The sequence below is a fragment of the Oryctolagus cuniculus genome, chromosome 12, assembly GCF_964237555.1.
Source record: "Oryctolagus cuniculus chromosome 12, mOryCun1.1, whole genome shotgun sequence".
Lineage (NCBI taxonomy): Eukaryota > Metazoa > Chordata > Mammalia > Lagomorpha > Leporidae > Oryctolagus > Oryctolagus cuniculus.
The window spans coordinates 110,620,328-110,641,064 of record NC_091443.1 but is presented as its reverse complement, the minus strand read 5'-3'; the positions used below and the strand labels follow the sequence as shown (position 1 = coordinate 110,641,064).

Here is a 20,737-nt window from a genome sequence, read left to right as displayed (position 1 = left end):
TGTCTTGTAGGTGGGCTTCTCATCACTCAGCTTCAGCAAGAGAAATTCCTCCTTTGGTTGATTTCGCAGAAACTGGATATCTTGCTCATTGACTTTTATATTTAAGCTGACTATAATTATGTACTGATGCAAGTTGTTACCCTTTTTCAGTTTTTTGTTAAACTCTGACAGTTGTTGTTTTTGAACAGTGGTTAAAGAAGTGGATTAAAAAATGCGATGATGACAGTGAAACTTCAAATTGGATTGCAGCCAACACAAAGGTTGGTGTTTTCCTGGTTAACTGTTGGCAGCAGCACTGATGAGGGTGAGGGTGAGGGTGGTGTGCCAGCAGTAGCGCCAGCAACAAGCCTGTCCCCGGTGGGCCTGTTCCATCGTTTTCTCCATTTCCCCCCGAGAATGGTTGGCTACTGAGAAGCTTACCTCTTGTGGTAGTGTCTGGGTTGATTTCAGTGTCAGGTAGAGTACTGCGGAATGCACGGTGCTCTGCTCTGGTTTTCATGTGTTAGAAAACTTTAGTTTCCTGGGATTTGGTTTTGGCTGCCTTTTAGAATACATAAATGTATTGTAACGTTTATTCCATGTTAGGCTAATTTACATTTCTGCACTTAAACCCCAGAATTTTCCTTTTTAGGAATCACTCTTCAAGGCATGATTGGAGCAGAGTAACTGAACAGCTATTTTCATTATGTAACTGATCTGGGCCCGACAAAACAGTGTGTTTGTGTGTTTGTTTGTTTTTTTTTTTTTTTTTTTTTTTGACAGGCAGAGTGAGAGACAGAGACAGACAGAAAGGTCCTTATCTCTCTAGTTTTTATTTTTTCTTTTCTTTTCTTTTTTTTTCTTTTTTTTTTTTTTTTTTTTTTTTTGGACAGGCAGAGTTAGAGTGAGAGAGAGAGAGAGAGAAAGGTCTTCCTTCTGTTGGTTCACCCCCCAAATGGCTGCTATGGCCGGCGTGCTGCACCGAACTGAAGCCAGGAGCCAGGTGCTTCTTCCTGGTCTCCCATGCGGGTGCAGGGCCCAAGCACCTGGGTCATCCTCCACTGCCTTCCTAGGCCACAGCATAGAGCTGGACTGGAAGAGGAGCAACTGGGACAGAATCTGGTGCCCCAACTGGGACTAGAACCCGGGGTGCCGGCGCTGCAGGCGGATGATTAGCCAAGTGAGCCGCAGCGCCGGCCCCTGACAAAACGGTTTTTTCAAATCTATCTCATGTTAAACTTCTAAAATATTATTTATTGAGAAATTTGTCTCAAATTTAAGGATAATATTTCTATCTCCTTGCTTTTTTAAGTGGACTGATGGTAGCTTCTTTTTATGGCTGTGAAGCACTTTCTTAACTTGAAATGCAAGTGTTGTTGAACCACCCATCTTCTGTTTGATGAAGTGGTAAGCATTTGCATTCCAGCTGTGTGCCCTGCCTGCTGGTCGCTCGATAGAAAATTGCATGAATGTCCACCCTATAGTCAGTCCAATCTTCTATCTGTGGTGAGTGACAAGTATATGTTTTTGTCTCCTAGAAAGTAATAGCAGTAAACAGTGAATCCTGTCACATGCAATAAATGCCTGGGTCCTTAAGGAATGCATAGTAGAAATCAGTATTACTATGCTATCTAAAATCATGAAAAGCATAATTCATGTCACTCAAGAAACCTTTACTAAACAAACACAATGCCATTAAGTACTTTTTTTTACTTAAGATAAAACTTCTACCCAAGCATTCTTTTTGTGAAATTGAAGATTTCCCTACCAGAAATGTTTATTGAAGTCCGGAGATCCTTTAATGTGCTCTGTAAAACTAGTATTTAGAATGGAGTAGGTATATTTTCACTACCTAGTTTGATTAAACAGGAGCCTTCTTGCAACATTTAGGAAAATCTCTGAATATCCTAAAGCTCTGCAGTGTTTCAGTCAAGGAATACAAGCTTGGCTAGATTATGCTTTGTTTGGAAGGCAGATTGCCAAGGAGAGATGGCACACAGCACTATCAGTTTACCTGGTAGTTAGGAGATGAAGCTGAAGTTTTTCTCCAGAGGTCTTGTTTTAGTTTATCATTATCAGCTTGTTAAGTAGATTTTTAGAGTATCAATGTTTTCCTAACATTTTGTTACTATTTGATTATCTAAAAAATGTAGAATGAAATATATTTTGTATGTGAAATATGCTTCTTTGGGAAGATGTAAAATTTCTTATGTAGGTGATTTAAATAATTTGACTTAGAATTCTTAACAAAAAGTTGCTGTATTAGCCTGTTGGAAATTACTGTACTTTATGGCAGTGCAGTCCATTTCACAAAGAATGCCAGACTGCGTAACCATAATAATCCAGATCCTCCCTTCCTTGGGGTGTTATAGACGTCAAACACAAGTATGACCCTGAATCCAAATTTACATCTTAGTCATAGTGTTAGCAATAGAAAATGAATAGTGTTAATTCTATCTAACATGATCTCTTTTAACATAGTAGTTATAGGGACCCAATGAAGAGGATTTAAAACATGAGTGTTCGTCAGAGAAATTAGGAAATTGAGTGGCCACACAGTGAATTTGCAAATCAAGTCCTGGTTTCCTGCCTTGCTGACTCCTGAGGCTATTTTGCTTGGGTTTGGATCCCAGCTCTACCATTTACTACTTGTGTGACCTTGGACTTATTTCTCCTTATTTTTCTGTCATAATTAATTCATCTTGACATGGGACTAGAAATAGTGGTAATTCAATGATTATAGTGATGCATATAAAATGCTGAGAACAGTATGTGGGTTATAGGAAGTTTTATTTTTTTCTAAACAACACTAGAGAGTATATTATATTAATATGACCAAAATGTTTTACCTAATACCAAAATTAATTGTGTGATTAAAAGTACTTAAAATATTATTTTCCCTCTATTCCACTTACCCAAAAAAAATCCTTGTACATCTTCAATGCCAGTAATAATAACAGCTCATTTTTAATAGTATTTATTAAGTATTTGACAGTGTTCTAAGTACTTTATATGTATTAGCCACAATATATATGTTATCTAATAATTAGTTGGACTAGAACCGGCTTCTCAGTGCTAGTAATGCAACCTTAGTGTAGCGTTGACACCAACTTTACAGTTTCTCTTCATAGGAATGTCCCAAATGCCATGTCACAATTGAGAAGGATGGCGGTTGTAATCACATGGTCTGTCGTAACCAGAACTGTAAAGCAGAGTTTTGCTGGGTGTGTCTTGGCCCTTGGGAACCACATGGATCTGCCTGGTAGGTGGGGAAGTGGAAATGTATGTTCACATAGCATGTAATGGGTGCCGCATGTTACAGATGTCTGCCTCAGTGATCACCATCTACCTGGAGAGCTAAAAAAAAATAGATCTGGTCTGTGGTCCATGTTACAAGAGAGGATATGTAAGATATCCACAGAGAGGGATTAGTAAGGCCTATTTCTCAGGGGATATAAAAACGAGATGAGTTTTAAGGAAGCCCAAGAGTTCATTTGTTGAAGTTCATTTAGGGTTAAAGGACCAGCAGCATGGACAAAGGTGGGGTCATGACTCTTCAGAAAAGAGCCATGTTGTCTAATGCATCTCTAGGCCAAAGTTGAAGATGAAAAAGCTCTTGGCAGAACCCACAACATACAGGTGTGTTGTTTACTCTATACATCACTAGCAGAAAGTTTGAAGCTTTAAAAATTGGGAAGTTGTCCAACAAAGTCTCTCTTTTTAGCTTCTCTTTGAAACTTAGGAGCAAGCTTGTGTTTTTGTTTGGCAGTGATCATTTAAAACTAGGTAGCCACTATTCAGATGAGCCTTTACCTTCCAGCTGGATGCATAATGGCATTTGCATGGACAGCTGTTGCTGGGCATCAGTGGAGGAGAGGACTTTCTAGGACCTCCGCTAGTAACCACAGTACAGATTCCCTGAATCCTGTTTATAAAATGGGGTAATCTACACCCTCCCTCCTGCATGCTTGAGTTATCTCTAAGTTCCTTGTAATGCTTATTACAGTGCAGATGCTGATATGATTTGAATGCTATCTGAATAGTTGTTAGACTATATTGTTTAGGAAATGATGAGGAAAAAATGTCTGTCTATGTTCAGTATACATGTCATTTTTTCCCCCCAAATACTTTCAATCCCTGGTTGGTTGAATCTAGAGACATGAAACCTGCAGAAGTGGAGGACTGACTGTCACAGGGCTCAGATGTGGAGGGCTGACTCCATCACAGGGCACCAGAATTTTTCAATTAGTAGTAGTAGTATATACCTTTGTTACATGTATATTTATTGGTTTGAAGAAATGCAGATGAGACTGACAATACTTTGAGATTTCAGGAAATTCGGAGCCAGCACATGTTGTAATAGAAGTGAAAATATTTCTGAGCATTATATGTATAGATGTCCCACTTCACTCATTTATAGTGCCTGCCTGTACCCTCTTGGCATTTGAGTTTGTGAGCCCTGGTAAATTGTGGGGAATAGGAAAAGAGATAGAAAATAAACTGACATCTAGAATACTTTGGGTATTGTCACAAGTATGGTTATAACTCTGGATTTAGATGAGAAGGCTTTGTGTTATGTGCTTTACATAAATTACCTCATATTTCTGGTGCTTTATATTGAGTGGATTGGAGGGAAGAAATAGCAGGTTTTAGACAAGAGGGGGAAGACCTGAACTTGAGACAGTGGCAAGTCTTTTATTTTTATTGGAGCTTCCTTTAGTTCCATTGGAGGAATAGTAAAAGGAATTATTTCTCTGAAAGTAATTCTGGACTGAATAGGTAAGTGGATTTTTTTTTTTTTTTTAAAAATTGTCATTGTCAAACAAGGAAACACAGAAGGGAAGATACTTGGTGTATGGCCAGATAGATACTCTAAGTTTTAAGAATATAAATTAGAGGATTAGATTGTTTCAGAAACTTAAATCCATCAACTAAATCTATCCTATACTTTTATAAGAAAGCCTAGTGAATTAGGGGGAAGAGAATGGGGAATAAGAATTATTAAAGACTTGAATTTGTGTAATGACAGCTCCAACTCAGGTTTTAAAGGAGCTCTGCTGAAACCTGAAAAGGAAACAAAACCAGTGGTGGACACAGAAGAATAGAGAATGGCCTGGACTGGGTGGGTCACAAGTGCTGCCTGTGCCTAGCCCTCTCCCATGCTGACATTGCTGTTCTTTCCCACTGTGTCATTGAACGCCTCAGTCTCACTTGAGTAGCACTGTCAGTTATTGAAGTTACAAGTACAGATGAATCCTAAGTATTTGTTTTCCTAGCCTTCAAACTTGTAATAATATTGACAAAGTCTGGAATGAAATGAGGCTTTTACTTGGGTTAAAAAATATATCAAAGGGAGAAGTTGTAGAGATGTATCTGATTCAATGAAAAAGTGCTGATGGTTGACCAAGGGGAGTGATCTACGGGTAGGTTGAATAAGTATTACCAAGACAGAATTAAAGTGTTAGTGTAATAAAAATTAGTAATACGTCTTTGGACCCAGGTAAATTGTTATATCTAGGTTACTTTAAAACTTGAGGATAAGTTCTATAGGGCATTGTTGATTGTTGATTGTTTTTCTGAGTAATTACAGAAAATAATTACTGGAAAGACTGAAAGCAGGTGATGAAAAGTTTGATTGTAAGGCTTTGTGTGTCTGTGTCTCACTCTGCTATATTAAGTATATACTGCTTTTCTGGTTAGTTGTATTGATGACTTGCTTGAACCTAATAGAATAATCTTGTACTCATTTTGGAGTAATATCAAGAGTTATATTGAGTGTACATTTATTAAAATCTTGAAGAAGTTGACAAGATGGAACGGTGGCTCCAATTCAGCAGACATATTTATGAAGAATTCTTTTAGTCCTGAAAATGTCACTGTTAACGGTTCTGAGAAGTGTGTGAGTAGCGCCCTCCGTGGCTGAGGCATAGGCAGTTGGGCATGAGGTTGATTCCCAGCTCTGAGCCTGCAGTGTGCCGCTTATCCTCTCTAAGTGTGATTCTTCACTGGCTGGTGAGGATACAATGCGTATTCCATAAGGTGTTCGACAGAGTTAAATGTGATGTAGGTGTGTATAGTAAGCACTTAACACATGGCTCCCCTGTGACTCATAAATTATAATAGCGTGTAAAATACATAGCACAGTGTCTGTTACGTAATACACCATCAACTATTGGTTGTCCCATTGGTTTATAATAAAAGAGCAGATGACAAAGTGAGTAACTCTGAAAAAATGGGGAATATTTGGTTTAAATAACAAATGGCCCCTGAGATGATCTCTTTATTCAAAAATTGAGTCTAGCCTGCAGTCAGTAAATGGAAGTTCTAGAAGACTGTATGTTCTAATGATTATGGGTAAGCCCGATTTCAGTGGACTGAATATAGAGAGCCAGTCCACTATTGCAGATTAGGTGTGGATTAGTGTCAACAATATTTTCTTTCAGTTCCTTTCAGCCTGAAATCTATCATTATAACAGTAGAACTGTCAATATTTTAACAACTCAATCTGTTGTTAAAAAAAAAAAAAAGTCTAGCTCATCTCTAGGTTAAAATTCTGAAATTTGTAATATTTTCATTGAATGGTGGCTTTATGGAATCCTCTTAATTTACTTTAAGGTACAACTGTAATCGCTATAATGAGGATGACGCCAAGGCAGCCAGAGATGCACAGGAGGTAAGTGCAATTATTAGAGGAGAGCACTCGGGCAGGAATGCACGTTGTGTATCTGTTAGGGAATAACCAGCAGTTTTCAACTCTTAGAGCTTTCTAGAATGACACTGCAGTCCACACTTGGTATCTCTATGCGAAATGCTTATCAGAAGAATTCTTAGGGGCAGGTGTTGTAATGCAGCTGATTCAGAGTGCCAGTTCAAGTCCTGGCTTCTGCTTTTTTTTTTTTTTTTTTTTTTTCTTCAAGATTTATTTATTTTTTTAAGAGGCAGAGATAGAGAAAGAGGTGTGTTCCATTTGCTGCTTCACTTCCCAGATGGCCACAAATGGCCTGAGCTGGGCTGATTCAAAGCCAGGAGGCAAGAGCTTCTTTTGGGTCTCCCTCATGGGTGCAGGGGCCCAAGGACCTGGACTGTCCTCTACAGCTTTCTTGGGCCATAGCAGAGAGCTGGATTGCAAGTGGAGCAGCTGGGACTCTAACCAGTAGCTACATGGGATATTGGCATTGCAGGCAGCAGTTTTACCTGTTATGCCACAGCACCTGGCCCCCCGAATTCTTTTTACAGGAAAAAAAAAACCAGTCCCTACAAATACCAGTACTGATTTAAATTGTATTCATTACAGTATTACAAAATATATATAAACAGGAAATGAGCCATAAAGTCTTACTTTTTTTTTTTTTTTTTAAGATTTATTTATTTATTTGAAAGTCAGAGTTACACAGAGAGAGGAGAGGCAGAGAGAGAGGTCTTCCATCCAATGGTTCACTTCCCAGGTGGAGATGTGCCAATCCGGAGCCAGGAGCCAGGAGATTCTTTCGGGTCTCCCCCGTGGGTGCAGGGTCCCAAGGGCTTGAGCCATCTTCTACTGCTTTCCCAGGCCAAACTAGATCAGAAGTGGAGCAGCTGGGTCTCGAACCAGCGCCCATTTGGGATGCCGTTGCTTCAGGCCAGGGCATTAACCCGCTGCACCACAGCGCCGGCCCCAAACTCTTTAAAAAAAAAAAAAAAAGATTTATTTGAGGCCAGTGCCGCGGTTCAATAGGCTAATCCTCCGCCTGCGGTGCCGGCACACCGGGTTCTAGTCCCGGTCGGGGCGCCGGATTTTTTTCCCGGTTGCCCCTCTTCCAGGCCAGCTCTCTGCTATGGCCCGGGAAGGCAGTGGAGGATGGCCCAACTGCTTGGGAGACCAGGAGAAGCACCTGACTCCTGCCTTCTGATCAGTGCAATGCACCGTCCATAGCCCACCGGCCGCAGCGGCCATTGGAGGGTGAACCAATGGCAAAAGGAAGACCTTTCTCTCTGTCTCTCTCTCACTGTCCACTGTGCCTGTCAAAAAAAAAATTTATTTGAAAGTCAGAGTTACACAGAGAAGGAGAGGCAGAGAGAGAGGTCTTCCATTTGCTGGTTCACTCCCCTATTGGCCATAATGGCCAGACCTGCACCAGTCTGGAGCCAGGAGCTTCCTCTGGGTGTCCCACGCAGGTGCAGGGGCCCAAGTACTTAGGGCATCCTCCACTGCTTTCCCAGGCCATACCAGAGAACTGGATGGGAAGTGGAGCAGCTGGGACTCGAACTGTTGGCGGCCATTTGGGGAGTAAACCAGTGGATGGAAGATCCCTCTGTTTCTCTGTCTTTCTAACTCTGCCTTTCAAATAAATAATAAATCAATAAATAAAAATTGTGTGGTTGCTGAGACCAAGTCATTTGTTAATGCTACTCTAATCCCGTACAATGACTAGTGCTTAGATTCCAAATTAAAGCCATCATCCCTTTCAGTGACAGTTTTACTTTTATGGCTTCTTGTCTCTTTTTTTTTTTTCCCCTTCAGCTAAGACAGCAGAAGAGATGATTTATTATACGTGTGTTACACTTGGCCACAACTGAAAACAGAATTTGTCCAAAATGTCAGACCCAGGGCAGAGGGTCATCTGGCATTCTTTCAGAGTCAGGGGTTCATAGGTGGTTTGTTTATTTGAAAGAATTACAGAGAGTGAGAGGCACAGATCTTCCATTACTGGTTCACTTCCCAGATAGCTACAATAACCAGGGGTAGGCTAGCCCAATCCCAGGAGCCTGGAACTCCATCCGGGTCTTCCATGTGGGTGCACTGCTTTCCCAGGCACGGTAGTAGGGAACTAGATCAGAAGTAGAGCAGCTTATTAACTCACTGTGCCACAGTGCTAGTCCCAGGCTTGATTATTTTGCACAGCTTCCAAGTCAGTTTCTAATACTCAGATTCTTAATGAGCAAGTTTTTTAGTTTTGTACTTGGCGTCTGTTGGAGTAACTAGAATTTTCTGATACTGTGGCAGCACCGGGAAAGGTTCGTGGTGCTGTCTGTATTTGCTTGTGTGCTTGGTGAGAGCCATGCCTCCTGTCGTAGAACACACCACTGCATACCTGCCGACCTCTGCTTTCCCCACTTGCCCCATTGCTGAGTGCAGCTGGCCTGCTGTTCACTGGGAGCTTTAGTCTTGAGAGGTACTTTGAGTACCTTGGGCAGACGTGCCCGTCTTGTGTAAAGGAATTGACTTAACAAACCACAGTGCTGATGGGGTTGTATCTGCTTAGGTTAGACTAGGGAGGCAGCATGCTTTTTCTGAGAAGGACCATGTAATGTTTTCAGCTTTGCAGACTGAATGGTCTTTGTTGTGCCGAAACTCTGCCTCTGTCCCTGTGAGGCTGAGTCAGATATAGACTTCATAATGGGGAGGTGTGACAGTGATCCAAATAAACTTTACTTGCAAAAATAGGCAGCTACTGGATTTGGCTGGTAGTGGTTTGCCTACCCCTGTTCTAAGCAGTCAATTTTGGGAATTGGTGCCACTGGTGAGAAGGGTTCGGACTCACTGATTTCATTTCTCATTCCAGTCTGTGGTATTTGATTTAGAAAATTTGTCTTACATGCAGTAGTGGTTTGAGTTTTCTTTTTTCATGTAGAGTTTAGTGAGCATGTGTTTGTGAATTGTTGGTCAAAATAAACCAAGTCTTCCCAGCTTCACATATTGCAATATGGTGGTTTTCCATTCTTGGGAGTTTGACAGTCTTGTGAATATTACTGCTGGCCCTTGTGATTGTATTTAACAAGTACTTCTTGATCATTTGCTGCATATCAGATAACTGGAGAATCCAAGATTAGTGGTTTTTTTTTTTTTTTTTTTTTTTTAAGATTTATTTATTTATTTCAAAGGCAGAGTTAACACAGAGGCAGAGAGAGAAAGAGAAGTCTTCCATCTGTTGGTTCACTCCCCAAATGGCTGCTACTGCTGGAGCTTCACTGATCTGAAGCCAGGAGCTTTTTCCAGGTCTCCCATGCAGGTGCAGGGCCCAAGAACTTCGGCCATCTTCTATTGCTTTCCCATGCCATGCAGAGAGTTGGATCGGAAGTGGAGCAGCCATTTGGGGTGCTGGCACTTAAGACATTGGCTTTACCGGCTACACCACAGCACTGGCCCCATCCAAAATGACTTTTTTTTTTTTTTTAAGAGTTATTTATTTATTTGAAAGAGTTACACAGAGAGAGGAGAGGCAGAGGCACAGAGAGAGATCTTCCATCTGCTGGTTCACTCCCCAAATGGCTGCAACAGCCGGAGCTGTGCCGATCCGAAGCCAGGAGCCAGGAGCTTCTTCCTGTTCTCCCACGTGGGTGCAGGGGCCCAGGGGCTTTGGCCATCTTCCACTGCTTTCCTAGTCCACAGCAGAAAGCTGGATCAGAAATGGAGCAGCCAGGACTCAAATGGGCACCGATATGGGATGCCAGCACTTCAGGTGGCGGCTTTACCCACTACACCACAGCACCGGCCCCCAAGATTAGCTTCTTCTTCTTTTTTTTTTTTTTTTATTAAAGATTTATTTATTTGAAAGTCAGAGTTACACACAGAGAGAAGGAGAAGCAGAGAGAGATCTTCCATCTACTGTTTCACTCCCCCTTGGCTGCAACGGCCAGAACTTCACCAGTCCATAGTCAGGAGCCAGGAGCTTCATCCGGCTCTTCCCACGTGGGTGAGGATCCCAAGGACTTGGGCCATCTTCTGCTTTCCCAGGCCTTAGCAGAGAGCTGGGTTGGAAGTGGAGCAGCCGGGACTTGAACCAGCTACACCACAGTGCCGGCCCCAAGATTAGCTTCTTAAAAGTTCATCCCCCATAGAGATTTATATAATGGGAGAGTTTTTAATGTGTGTTGCTTTTATATTATAATAATACAGAATAAATCTAGACCAGCTATAATAGTATTTGTTTGTAGGTACCTTGTATATCTCATAATGCCTGGCTTTTCATGTAAATGGAATAAAATTACTCCTTTTTAAAATAGAGGGATTTCTTTTTAAAAGTTTCTATTTTCATTTAATTTGAAAAGCAATGATATAAAGATCTTCCATCTGCTGATTTATTCCCAAAATTCCAGCAGCAGCCATGACTGGGATTGATGTTTTCAACTTTGCAGACTGAATAGTCTTTGTTGTGCTGAAACTCTGCCTCTGTCCCTGTGATGCTGAGTCAGCTATAGACTTCATAATGGATAGGTGTGACAGTGATCCAAATAAAACATGAGCATGAAGAGTTAAGCTGATGCCTACTGTGTGGGCATCCCACATGGGCGCTGGTTTGAATGCTGGCTGCTCCACTTCGGAAACAGCTCCCTGCTGATATGTCTAGGAAAACGAAGATGGCCCAATTGATTGGGCCCCTGCACCCATGTTGAAGCTCCTGTCTGCTGACTTCAGCCTGCCCCAGCCCTGGCTATTAGAGCCTTTTGGGGTGTGAACCAACACACTGAAGATGTCTCTATTTCTCTCTCTCTTTCTCTCTCTGTCTCTCTCTCTCTCTCTCTAACTCTCTAATTCTGCCTTTCAAATAAATCTCTCTCTTTTTAAATCTACCTCAATTTGGGTCTCCCATGTGGTTTGCAAGGGCTCAAACACTTGAACCATTATCTGCTGCCTCTCAAGGTATGCACTGGCAGGAAGTTGGATCAGCAGCAGAGGAGTCAGGACTAGAATTAAACACTCTTGTGTGGGGTGCGGCATCCCAAGCAGTGATTAAACAGTTGTGCCCAATACCTTTCCCATTACTCATATGAACATGTGCATAAATATTAAAGCAGTGCTTTGTTAGTATCATCTACCCAGCATTCAAATGTCCCTAATAATTCCATAAGTGTTTTTGTAAATCACTGTTCAAATCAGGACCCACACAGGTCCACAAAGTGGGTTTGATTGCCGTCTTGTGAGTCTCTTCTACTCCCTTCTCTCCCCTCACTTCCCCTGCTGCCATTTGTAAAGGTAACTGTGTCATTTTGTCCTGTAGAATTCCCCACCTTAAGGATTTTTGACGATTGCAACTCCTTGGTGGCTAATTCCAGAAACCTAATCAGTCATACAGCACTTAACCGCTTACTGTATATTTGCTATTGAATATTAGCTGTTACACGATTTTTTGTGGCCTCTGTTCTACTTAAAAATATTTTTGCTTCTTGCCTGTTCTAGATTTATTGCACACTGTAAAACAATGCTATGCTATCCAGCAGAACTTTCTTGTGATGATGGAAATTTTCTTTATCACCATTGTTCTATTTGGTAATTACTAAAATTCAATAGCCACATGTGGTTCATGGCTGCTGTGTTGGGAAGTGCAGTTACAGGATGTTCAAGGCAGTGTTGAACAGCAAAGGTAGCAGTAGTTGTCTGCTCATTAAATAAGTATATTCTTATCAGTAACTGTCTTTTATCACTACTATTTTTAACTGATAGATCATAATTGTATACACATTTAGTGCAAGCTGGTGTTTTGATGTATACATATAATGTAGAATGAGGAAAGCAAACTTACTAGCTTATCCATTCCCTCTCATTGTTTTATAGTGAGACATTTTAAATGTACTCCTTTAGTTTTAGTGAAGTATGTAATATGTTGTTGATTATAGTCACCCTGCTGTGCAGTAGATCTCAATTTATTCCTTTCATCTTTATACTTTGATGAACACCCTCCCCAGCCTCCAGTAGCCATCACTCTAATCTCTACTTGTATGAGGTCTGCTTTTTTAGATTCCCCATAAGTCAGAGTATAGAGTATTTGTGCTGACTTAACACAGTGTCCTGCAGGGTCATTCCTGTTGTTACCTATGTATGACAAGATTGCCTTGTTAAGTCCTGCCGATATTCCACTGTGTATATACCATTTGATCATCCCTTAATGGCCATCCAGGATGCCTTATCCTGGCTCTTGTAATCATGCTCTGTCAGCATGGGAATGTAGATGTTTTGTTTCAGTTCTTTTACTGATTACTGAGTCACTTTGTAGTTGTAGTTTTTTTGAGGAACCTCTGACCTGCTTTTTTAATGGCTATGTTACCTTACATTCCTACCAGCAGTGTACAGGCATTCCCTTTTGTTTGCAAACTCACCCACACTTGTTTTCTTAACATCTGTCATTTAGTTTGTTAGAAGGTTTTGTGTATGAAACATTGTGATGACTTTACCTTTCTCTTTCTAATGGGATAGCGCTCAAGGGCAGCCCTGCAAAGGTATCTCTTCTACTGTAATCGCTACATGAACCACATGCAGAGTCTACGCTTTGAGCACAAACTGTATGCTCAGGTGAAGCAGAAGATGGAGGAGATGCAGCAGCACAACATGTCCTGGATCGAGGTGCAGTTCCTGAAGAAAGCGGTGGATGTCCTCTGCCAGTGCCGTGCCACACTCATGTACACTTACGTCTTCGCCTTCTACCTCAAAAAGAATAACCAGTCCATTATCTTTGAGGTAAGGAACTTGCTGGGTGGGGAAAGCCCACCTTGTGTTACAGCACTGTTGGATCTTTGGTAGAGAAGATGTAGGTTCCTCTACACGTACAACGCAGGTAAATATGGTGCTCGTAGCATTCTGAGAAGTTTCCGTTTATTCTCCTGAGCTAGTGGTTAAATGTGCATGTTCTAGAGTCAGTCCAAAATAGGAATCTTTTTAGCTCAGTTTACTTGAAAAGATGTTTCACCTCTTTATTTCTCTTTCTAAAAATGGAGGCACTACTTTTCTAGCATGTTGGGGCTTGGAGTATGACAGTCCAGGTAATTCGCTTATACAGTACCTGGTGCAACATGTCCTGGGTCAAAACGCAGTTCCTGACTAACAGCCTGTATTCCAGGTGGGCGTTCATTGTGACTGTTCAGAAACCCACATCCCATATCAGAATATCTGGCTGGGTTCAGTTTGCAGCTCCTCCTCCTGCAGACCTTAGGAGGCAGTGTAATGGCTCATGTCTTTGAGTTGCTGCCACTCACATGGAAGACCTGGATTGAGGTCCTGGCTCTGGACTTTGTTTCCTGCCCAGTCGCAGCCACTGTGCACAATTTGGAGTGAACTCCTGGGAGGTTAATATAGTGGTTACCTTCAGATAAACAATGACTAAAAATGGCTTTCAGCGGTAAAGGTTTTTGAATGAAGATGCTTGTATGAAATTGACCCGTGAGACACCAATGTCCAAAGATGACTTATGAGGAAGGCTGGCAGGTGGGGTTAAATGAATGCTGCGTAGCATCTGTCATAGTAGTAAAGGATCACAGGAAGTGAAATTTATTTATTTATTTAAATTTATTTGACAGGTAGAGTTATAGACAGAAAGGTCCTCCTTCCGTTGGTTCACTCCTCAAATGGCCACTTCAGCTGGCGCTGTGACCATCCGAAGCCAGGAGCCAGGTGCTTCTTCCTGGTCTCCCATGTGGGTGCAGGGCCCAAGCACTTGGGCCATCCTCCACTGCCTTCCCGGGCCACAGCAGAGAGCTGGCCTGGAAGAGGGGCAGCCGGGACTAGAACCAGCACCCATATGGGATGCTGGCGCCACAGGTGGAGGATTACCAAGTGGGCAATGGCATTGACCCCAGGAAGTGAATTTCAGTCCCACATGCAGTGTTCTCCAGAGAAGCAGATACAACCAGATGTTCTTAAAAATATGTTTATGTTACTTCCTCAGGTTTTCCTTTGGTTTATCAAAGAGCAGCTCTCAGAACTAGAAGATTCCAGAAGACTTTTAAAAAAATTCTTTTAAATTAATTTGAGAGAGAGCATGTCATCTGCTGGTTCAGACCCCAGATGTCCATACCATGCGAGGCCGGGCCAGGGCAGAACCACGGAGCAGAGACCCATCACTTGAGCCATCACCACCGCCTCCCAGGATCTGCATTAGTAGGAAATTAGTATCAGGAGCAGAGCTGGGATTTGAACCCAGGCCCTCTGATTTGAGATCTAGCATGTTAACTGCTAGATTAAATACCGTTCTCAGAATGTCCTTAATACTCTTCCAGAGATGGTGGGTGAAATCTTCAGCTTTTTAAAAATTGTGTTAGAAAAGAGACAACAAGTTGTCTAGATGATGAAAAGCCATAGAAGAGCTTTATAAATACAGTTAAGATATTTATTAGAATCACACAGTTACTATTGAGTGTGTCTGAATGCTCTGTTACCTTCATTTTACCAGCACTTTTATGGTGTAATTCTTTTTGCAGAATAACCAAGCAGATCTAGAGAATGCCACAGAGGTGCTCTCGGGCTACCTCGAACGAGATATTTCCCAAGATTCTCTGCAGGATATAAAACAGAAAGTACAAGATAAGTACAGGTGAGACTTCCTGCCTAGCTGTGGAGCGGAACCTGCGTTGGGTGTGTGCCGGTATGCTTCCGTGGCGAGGTCCGTGATAGTGGCACTGGGCTGAGCCTGTCCAGCAGCTCAGCTGATGCCCTGTTTCTCACAGGTGAATGAATGCAGGCAGTAGTGCTCGTGTAGCATGGAGAAGGAATTCAGTCCTTTTCTACCCTGTGAGGCAGAAGGACGTGAGGACCATGGGTGAGAACAGGATATTGATCTTCCTTTAGAATCCTTTGGATCATGACTGTTGACAAATGAGCTGCTGCTTACATATCTCTCGAGGTGTTTTTTGTTTTTTGTTTTTTTTGTGTGTCATAGTGATCTATGACGTTTAAAAGTATACTGCCTCTTAAGCTAAAGATGCAGAATGTTTGATTTCCCAACATGAGGTTGCTTTCCTAAAGTTTTTTCCTGAAAATTCTGTGTGCTTTTTTTTTTTTTTTTTTTTTTTTTTTAAAGATTTATTTATTTGAATGATAGAGTTACAGGGAGGCAGGGGCAGGGAGAGACAGGTCTTACATCTGCTGGTTCACTCCCCAAATGGCCACAATGGCAGAAGCTGAGCCAATCTGAAGCTAGGATCCATGGAGCTTCCTTCGGGTCTCCCGTGCGGGTGCAGGGACCCAAGCACCTGGACCATCCTCCACTGCTTTCCCAGGCCATTAGCAGAGAGCTGGATCAGAAGTGGAGCAGCCAGGACTTGAGCCGGTGCCCATATGGGATGCTGGCACTGTAGGCGGTGGTCCCACCTGCTACTCCATAGCTCTGGCCCCTGTTATCTTTTTAATAGTAGTAGGAATGATTGAGAATTTGGAATACTTGAGAGATTTGAGTGCATAGATTATGAAGTCACTCATTTCTGGAGCTGTTTACTTGTCTGTGGCACTATGGGTCTGGATTGTGGTTTCTAAGGGCCGTTGTTGCCTTGTAACAATTTATGATTCTAAAATGAATTCCCAGCCCTGGGCATCATGGCTTTCAAGAAGTATTCTATTCTTCTTTTTTCTTTTCTTTTTTTTTTTAAAGATTTATTTTATTTATTTGAAAGAGTTACAGAGAGAGAGGTTGAGGCAAAAGAGAGAGAAATCTTCCATCTGCTCATTCACTCTCCAAATGGTTACAACGGCCAGAGCTGAGCTGATCAAAAGCCTGGAGCCAGAAGCTTCTTCTGGGTCTCCCACATGGGTGCAGGGGCCCAAGGAATTGGGCCATCCTCCATTGCTTTCCCAGGTGCATTAGCAGGGAGCTGGATCAGAAGTGGAGCAGCTGGGACTCAAACCAGCGCCTGTATGGGATGCCAGTGCTGCAGGTTGGGGCTTTAACCCGCTACACCACAGCGCCAGCCCCAAATAATACTGTCTTAATATTGAGATCAGTTTGATGTGTCTGTATATCTACACCTGAAAGTGTGCCTGTTAAACATGGATGCTGGGTTCCAAGTCTGGATAAACTATGTAGCAGTGCCTTAAAAATAAAAAGGTGTGGGGGATGCCATATTATCTTTATCTCTCTCATAGGAAGCTGACGAGATTTTTTTCTCTTTGGTTCTAGATACTGCGAGAGTCGTCGGAGGGTTTTGCTACAGCATGTGCATGAAGGCTATGAGAAAGATCTGTGGGAGTACATTGAGGACTGAGAGTGGCCCCGCATAAAATGAACTCTGAAATCTTTACCATCTAGAGTGCTCATGCAATTAAAACAAACAAAACAAACACAAACAAGGAGGCACTAAGCCTATTCTGACACGACTGGTCTATAGTACCAGAATTCTGTTTTGTTAACGGAAAGTTTAAGTAAATTATATTGTAATAAAAAAGGTAGATAAACCATTGTACAACAGTATTCTAGGCCGCCAACAAAAGTGTGACACACACTAAAAGCCCTCCAACTTTAACTTGTAACGTAGCTTCATTCTCAAAGCTGACTCCTTGTTTCTTTTTCTTTTCCCTGAGTGTAGTACAGTTAAACTTTCCAACAGCTCCTTGACACTGCTTTTCATGTCCAAACCAGACATTTTGTTGTACTTTGGTAAAGGCCCTCTTCCCTTTCCTACCCACACACACAATACGCCCACACACACAGACTGACTCTCTTACTCAAAGTCATGAGTGAACGATTACTCCTTGTGAAGAAAATTCTTGGGACAAGGAAGGGGGTAGGCAGCAAGAGGATTAAACAAACAAAAACAAAATACTTTGTATATGACTTTTAAAAACAAGAGGACAACACAGTATTTTTCAAAATTGTATATAGCGCATATGCATGGACAAAGCAAGCGTGGCACGTGTTTGCATAATGTTCAATTACAAAAATATTTATTCTTTAAAAATCTTCAAGATTATGTCTATTTGCTGTGCATTTTCTTTCAGTTTGTTTATCTTTCCAGGGTTGGGTTGGGATGAAAGGAGACCTCTGGAGACCCAGGGAAAGCTCTGGGCACTTCCTTTCCTGGCTGCTTTGCCCTTCCTGATGCTGGTGTGTCTTGTGGCCCTCGGCTTCACGCCTTGAAGTCCCAGCTCTTGATCACAGGGACAGGGAGGCTGTGCCCAGACTCTGCCACGGCCCAAAAGGGTTGCTGTGGGGATTCGTTGCTGCAGTTCCTAAGTGATCCTGTCCCCAGCCGGACCCCCCGGGGCCACATCCTGCACACTGCTTCAGGCTTCCCAAGCGCCCTTTCACATCCTGAGGAAGCATTTCAGAGTTTGTTTTCCTTTTTGCTTTTCCCTTTGTTGCTACTTCGAGCCTTTTAAAATTTCAGTTGTGGCTCTTATCTCACCCCTTCTCCTACTTAGGGCATCAAGCAGAATGTTTTTGCTTTAAGTATAATAAATAGCCATTCACTTAGTCTCAGATTGTGAATTTAAAAATGGCAGATTCTGAGATTGCTTGTGTGTGTTGCTGTGGGTTCTGTTTGTTTGAAGGCAGACACCACTAGAACGTGATATATTCCCATCTAGTGCATTTAAATAGAAATCACGGAGTTTACTTCTTTTCTATTGTCAGCATATAGGAGAATTAATAATGCATTTTAGCTGTGATGTCCATTTTTATGAAATTTCTACTTCAGAGCTATGTTAAAAGTAAAGGATGGTGGTGGTTTTATTAACTATACGCCTGTTTGGGCCATTCTGGCTGTAATATTTTTCAACAGGTCAGCATCCCTGCGTCTGTCAGTTTTCTACAGGAATGCAGAGTGAACTAGGCAACCAGATGAGAGGTCTGCAGAAGCCTCTCTGTCTTCCTTTAGCTGCCTCGTGCTGGGGGGTGTTTCCCACTTGGAGGCAGCTCTGTCTGCTCTTGGCACTGTCCATCTTATTACTCCATTGGGAAGTAGCTTCACTTTCCTCTGGCCTTTTGCCTAAGTTAGGCTTTGCTGAGTCAACCCTACTTTTCCTTTTAGAAAAGGTTGTTAAATGAGATGTACTTGCAACTGTTCTTTTCCCATCAACAATCAGTGAATGTTTGCTGAGTGTATTATGCTGCTTCCTTAAACCACTTGTTGCCTGAGGGCCTGCTCCCTGGGCGTTTCCTCCTCTCCTCCCCGGCCACCTCGGGTGCACATCTGAATTCAGTGTCTGCTTCTTCCACGTTCTGTAGTCTCCCTTCCCTGCATCCTGCCCTTGCCTCCCATATCATCCATTTGACTTTATTTTACTCTGAATGACTGCATCAATCTTAAGTCATTTTCAAAAGTAAGGAGGTTTTTGTTTTTGTGTGTGTTTTTTTTTTTTTTTTTTTTTTTTTTTTTTTTAAGAAAACTTGAGTAAGTTCCTTTCCCTGGTGACTTTGAAAAGCAGCCAGTGTTGCTATATAGATATATATTTGTCTCCCTCAGAATGCTTTGTGTATGTGTGGTTTTTAAAAGTCTCACGGTTAACTTTGCAGTATCCAGGTTTGAGTGTCATAAACCCTGTTGACACGCCCCCTCGCAACAAATATCCAAAGACAGTGTGTGTGCTTCTTACCGTCAGCCCCGCCCACAGGGGACTGCCTTGGTGGGTGTGTCTCCACGTTTACATGGATTGAGGTGAACTGGCCTTTTCTGCTTCCAGGCTTCGAGCAGCTGTCTCCTTGGTGGACAGAATTCCCCAAGTTGGTTGCTCTTGTTGTCAGCAGCTTCAGTACCCCATCTGAGACAGGCAGGTGGGACAGCGGGATGCTTCCCCATTGCACCTGCTGCGTCTTTCCGTCAGAGGGCGCTCCCGCACAGTAAGCGCCAGAGTCTCCCTGGCGTCTCAAGGTTAGTTCCGTTGTCTTTGGAAAAGTGCATGCTTCATTTGAACACTTAATTGAGCAGCGAATGCACCTACCGTGATTAAAATTTTGATCCAAAGCTCAGGACACAAACAGGATGGAACAGCTTATGTTATCATCCAACTCTAAATTCTGTGTAATTTGCTGAGACCAGGATTGTGTGTGTTTTATGTGTGTGTAAATGAACACCTTAGATGTACACGTGTATACACATAGGCAAGAGACCCAAGACTGACTTGTATTGAAACATGGAATTGGCTGTGTGATATGTGGTTCAGCATGATTAGGGACTGAAATTTAGTTGGAGAGAGAAAAGAAAGTAATGTAACAAGTACTTACAGCTACAAATCCCGGTATTATAGAGCACTTGGGGGATGGGATGGGGTGGGTTGGTGAGACAATCAGATTGGTAAATTGATGAAATGCTCCTAACCCTGTAATTTTGTGCATAGAGCACCCTGTGCTGTGGAAATAACTGTTCTTAGATTTTCATTGTAACTGGACTGTTCAGGTTGCCCAGAGGGAAAGAACATTCCTAATTCTAATAAAATAAACTTTTATTTTGTTATTCCATTAGTTATTTACGTTCATTTTTGTAAAGAAGAAGGATGCACGGAGGCTAGCAGCCACCTGCATTATGTGCCTTAGTCCCCGTTCGTGTGTGCTAGCGAGTGTCGAGATGGGAGTCAGTGTCTCTGCAGGCAGCTGTGAGTGAGACCATCCCTCCCCAGCACTTGACTTGGTTAACAAGCCCTTCAGAGCCTCTTTGGGGGAGAGTTCCATTTCTGTATCTTGAACATGGAATTTGGATCACTGTTTGCATTATAATAGTGACGTGCACTAAATACTGAGTAGATATTTGAATAGCAAGGTGGTTTTTTTTTTTTTTAATATTTTGAGTCACTCTGAGTTAATCTCAAAACCTGCTTTAGAGCACTTGCGTTTAGCTCAGTTGGAAGCTGATACTCCTGTTGGAACACAAGAACAGGTATCTTAAAGCAGCTCCCCAAGTTGGAGATACCTGTGCTGACACTAGCCAGCTCTGATTTAAAGAAGGAGTTAATTTGGTCTGTCTTGGACCTGTACTTATGAGAGTTCATTTAAAGTTCTTTTTCAAAGCACTTTGATGTGTTACCATCTAAAGCAGGTGCAATAGGAATTGCTGTGTTCTACAGAGGACAGAAGCAAGGTTTGAA

The 20,737-nt window shown here is 42.2% G+C and overlaps 1 protein-coding gene across 2 annotated transcripts in view; it reads left to right on the top strand.

Annotated features, from left to right (window-relative positions):
• The window catches only part of ARIH1 (ariadne RBR E3 ubiquitin protein ligase 1), a 111,818-nt gene extending 91,704 nt beyond the window's left edge, over positions 1–20,114 (top strand). The window contains exons 9-15 of one of the 2 annotated variants that reach the window (XR_007910396.2): positions 189–260; positions 3,111–3,241; positions 6,595–6,652; positions 13,151–13,411; positions 15,148–15,260; positions 15,394–15,485; positions 16,839–17,628. Coding sequence is in view for 1 of the 2 variants with exons in the window: in XM_051822317.2 (XP_051678277.1) it covers positions 189–260; positions 3,111–3,241; positions 6,595–6,652; positions 13,151–13,411; positions 15,148–15,260; positions 16,839–16,923 (720 nt within the window). In the remaining variant the exon portion in view is untranslated. Of the gene's footprint in view, positions 1–188; positions 261–3,110; positions 3,242–6,594; positions 6,653–13,150; positions 13,412–15,147; positions 15,261–15,393; positions 15,486–16,838 lie in introns of both variants that reach the window. The other variant, XM_051822317.2, reaches the window with a different exon arrangement.
• The last annotated feature ends 623 nt before the right edge of the window (positions 20,115–20,737 follow it).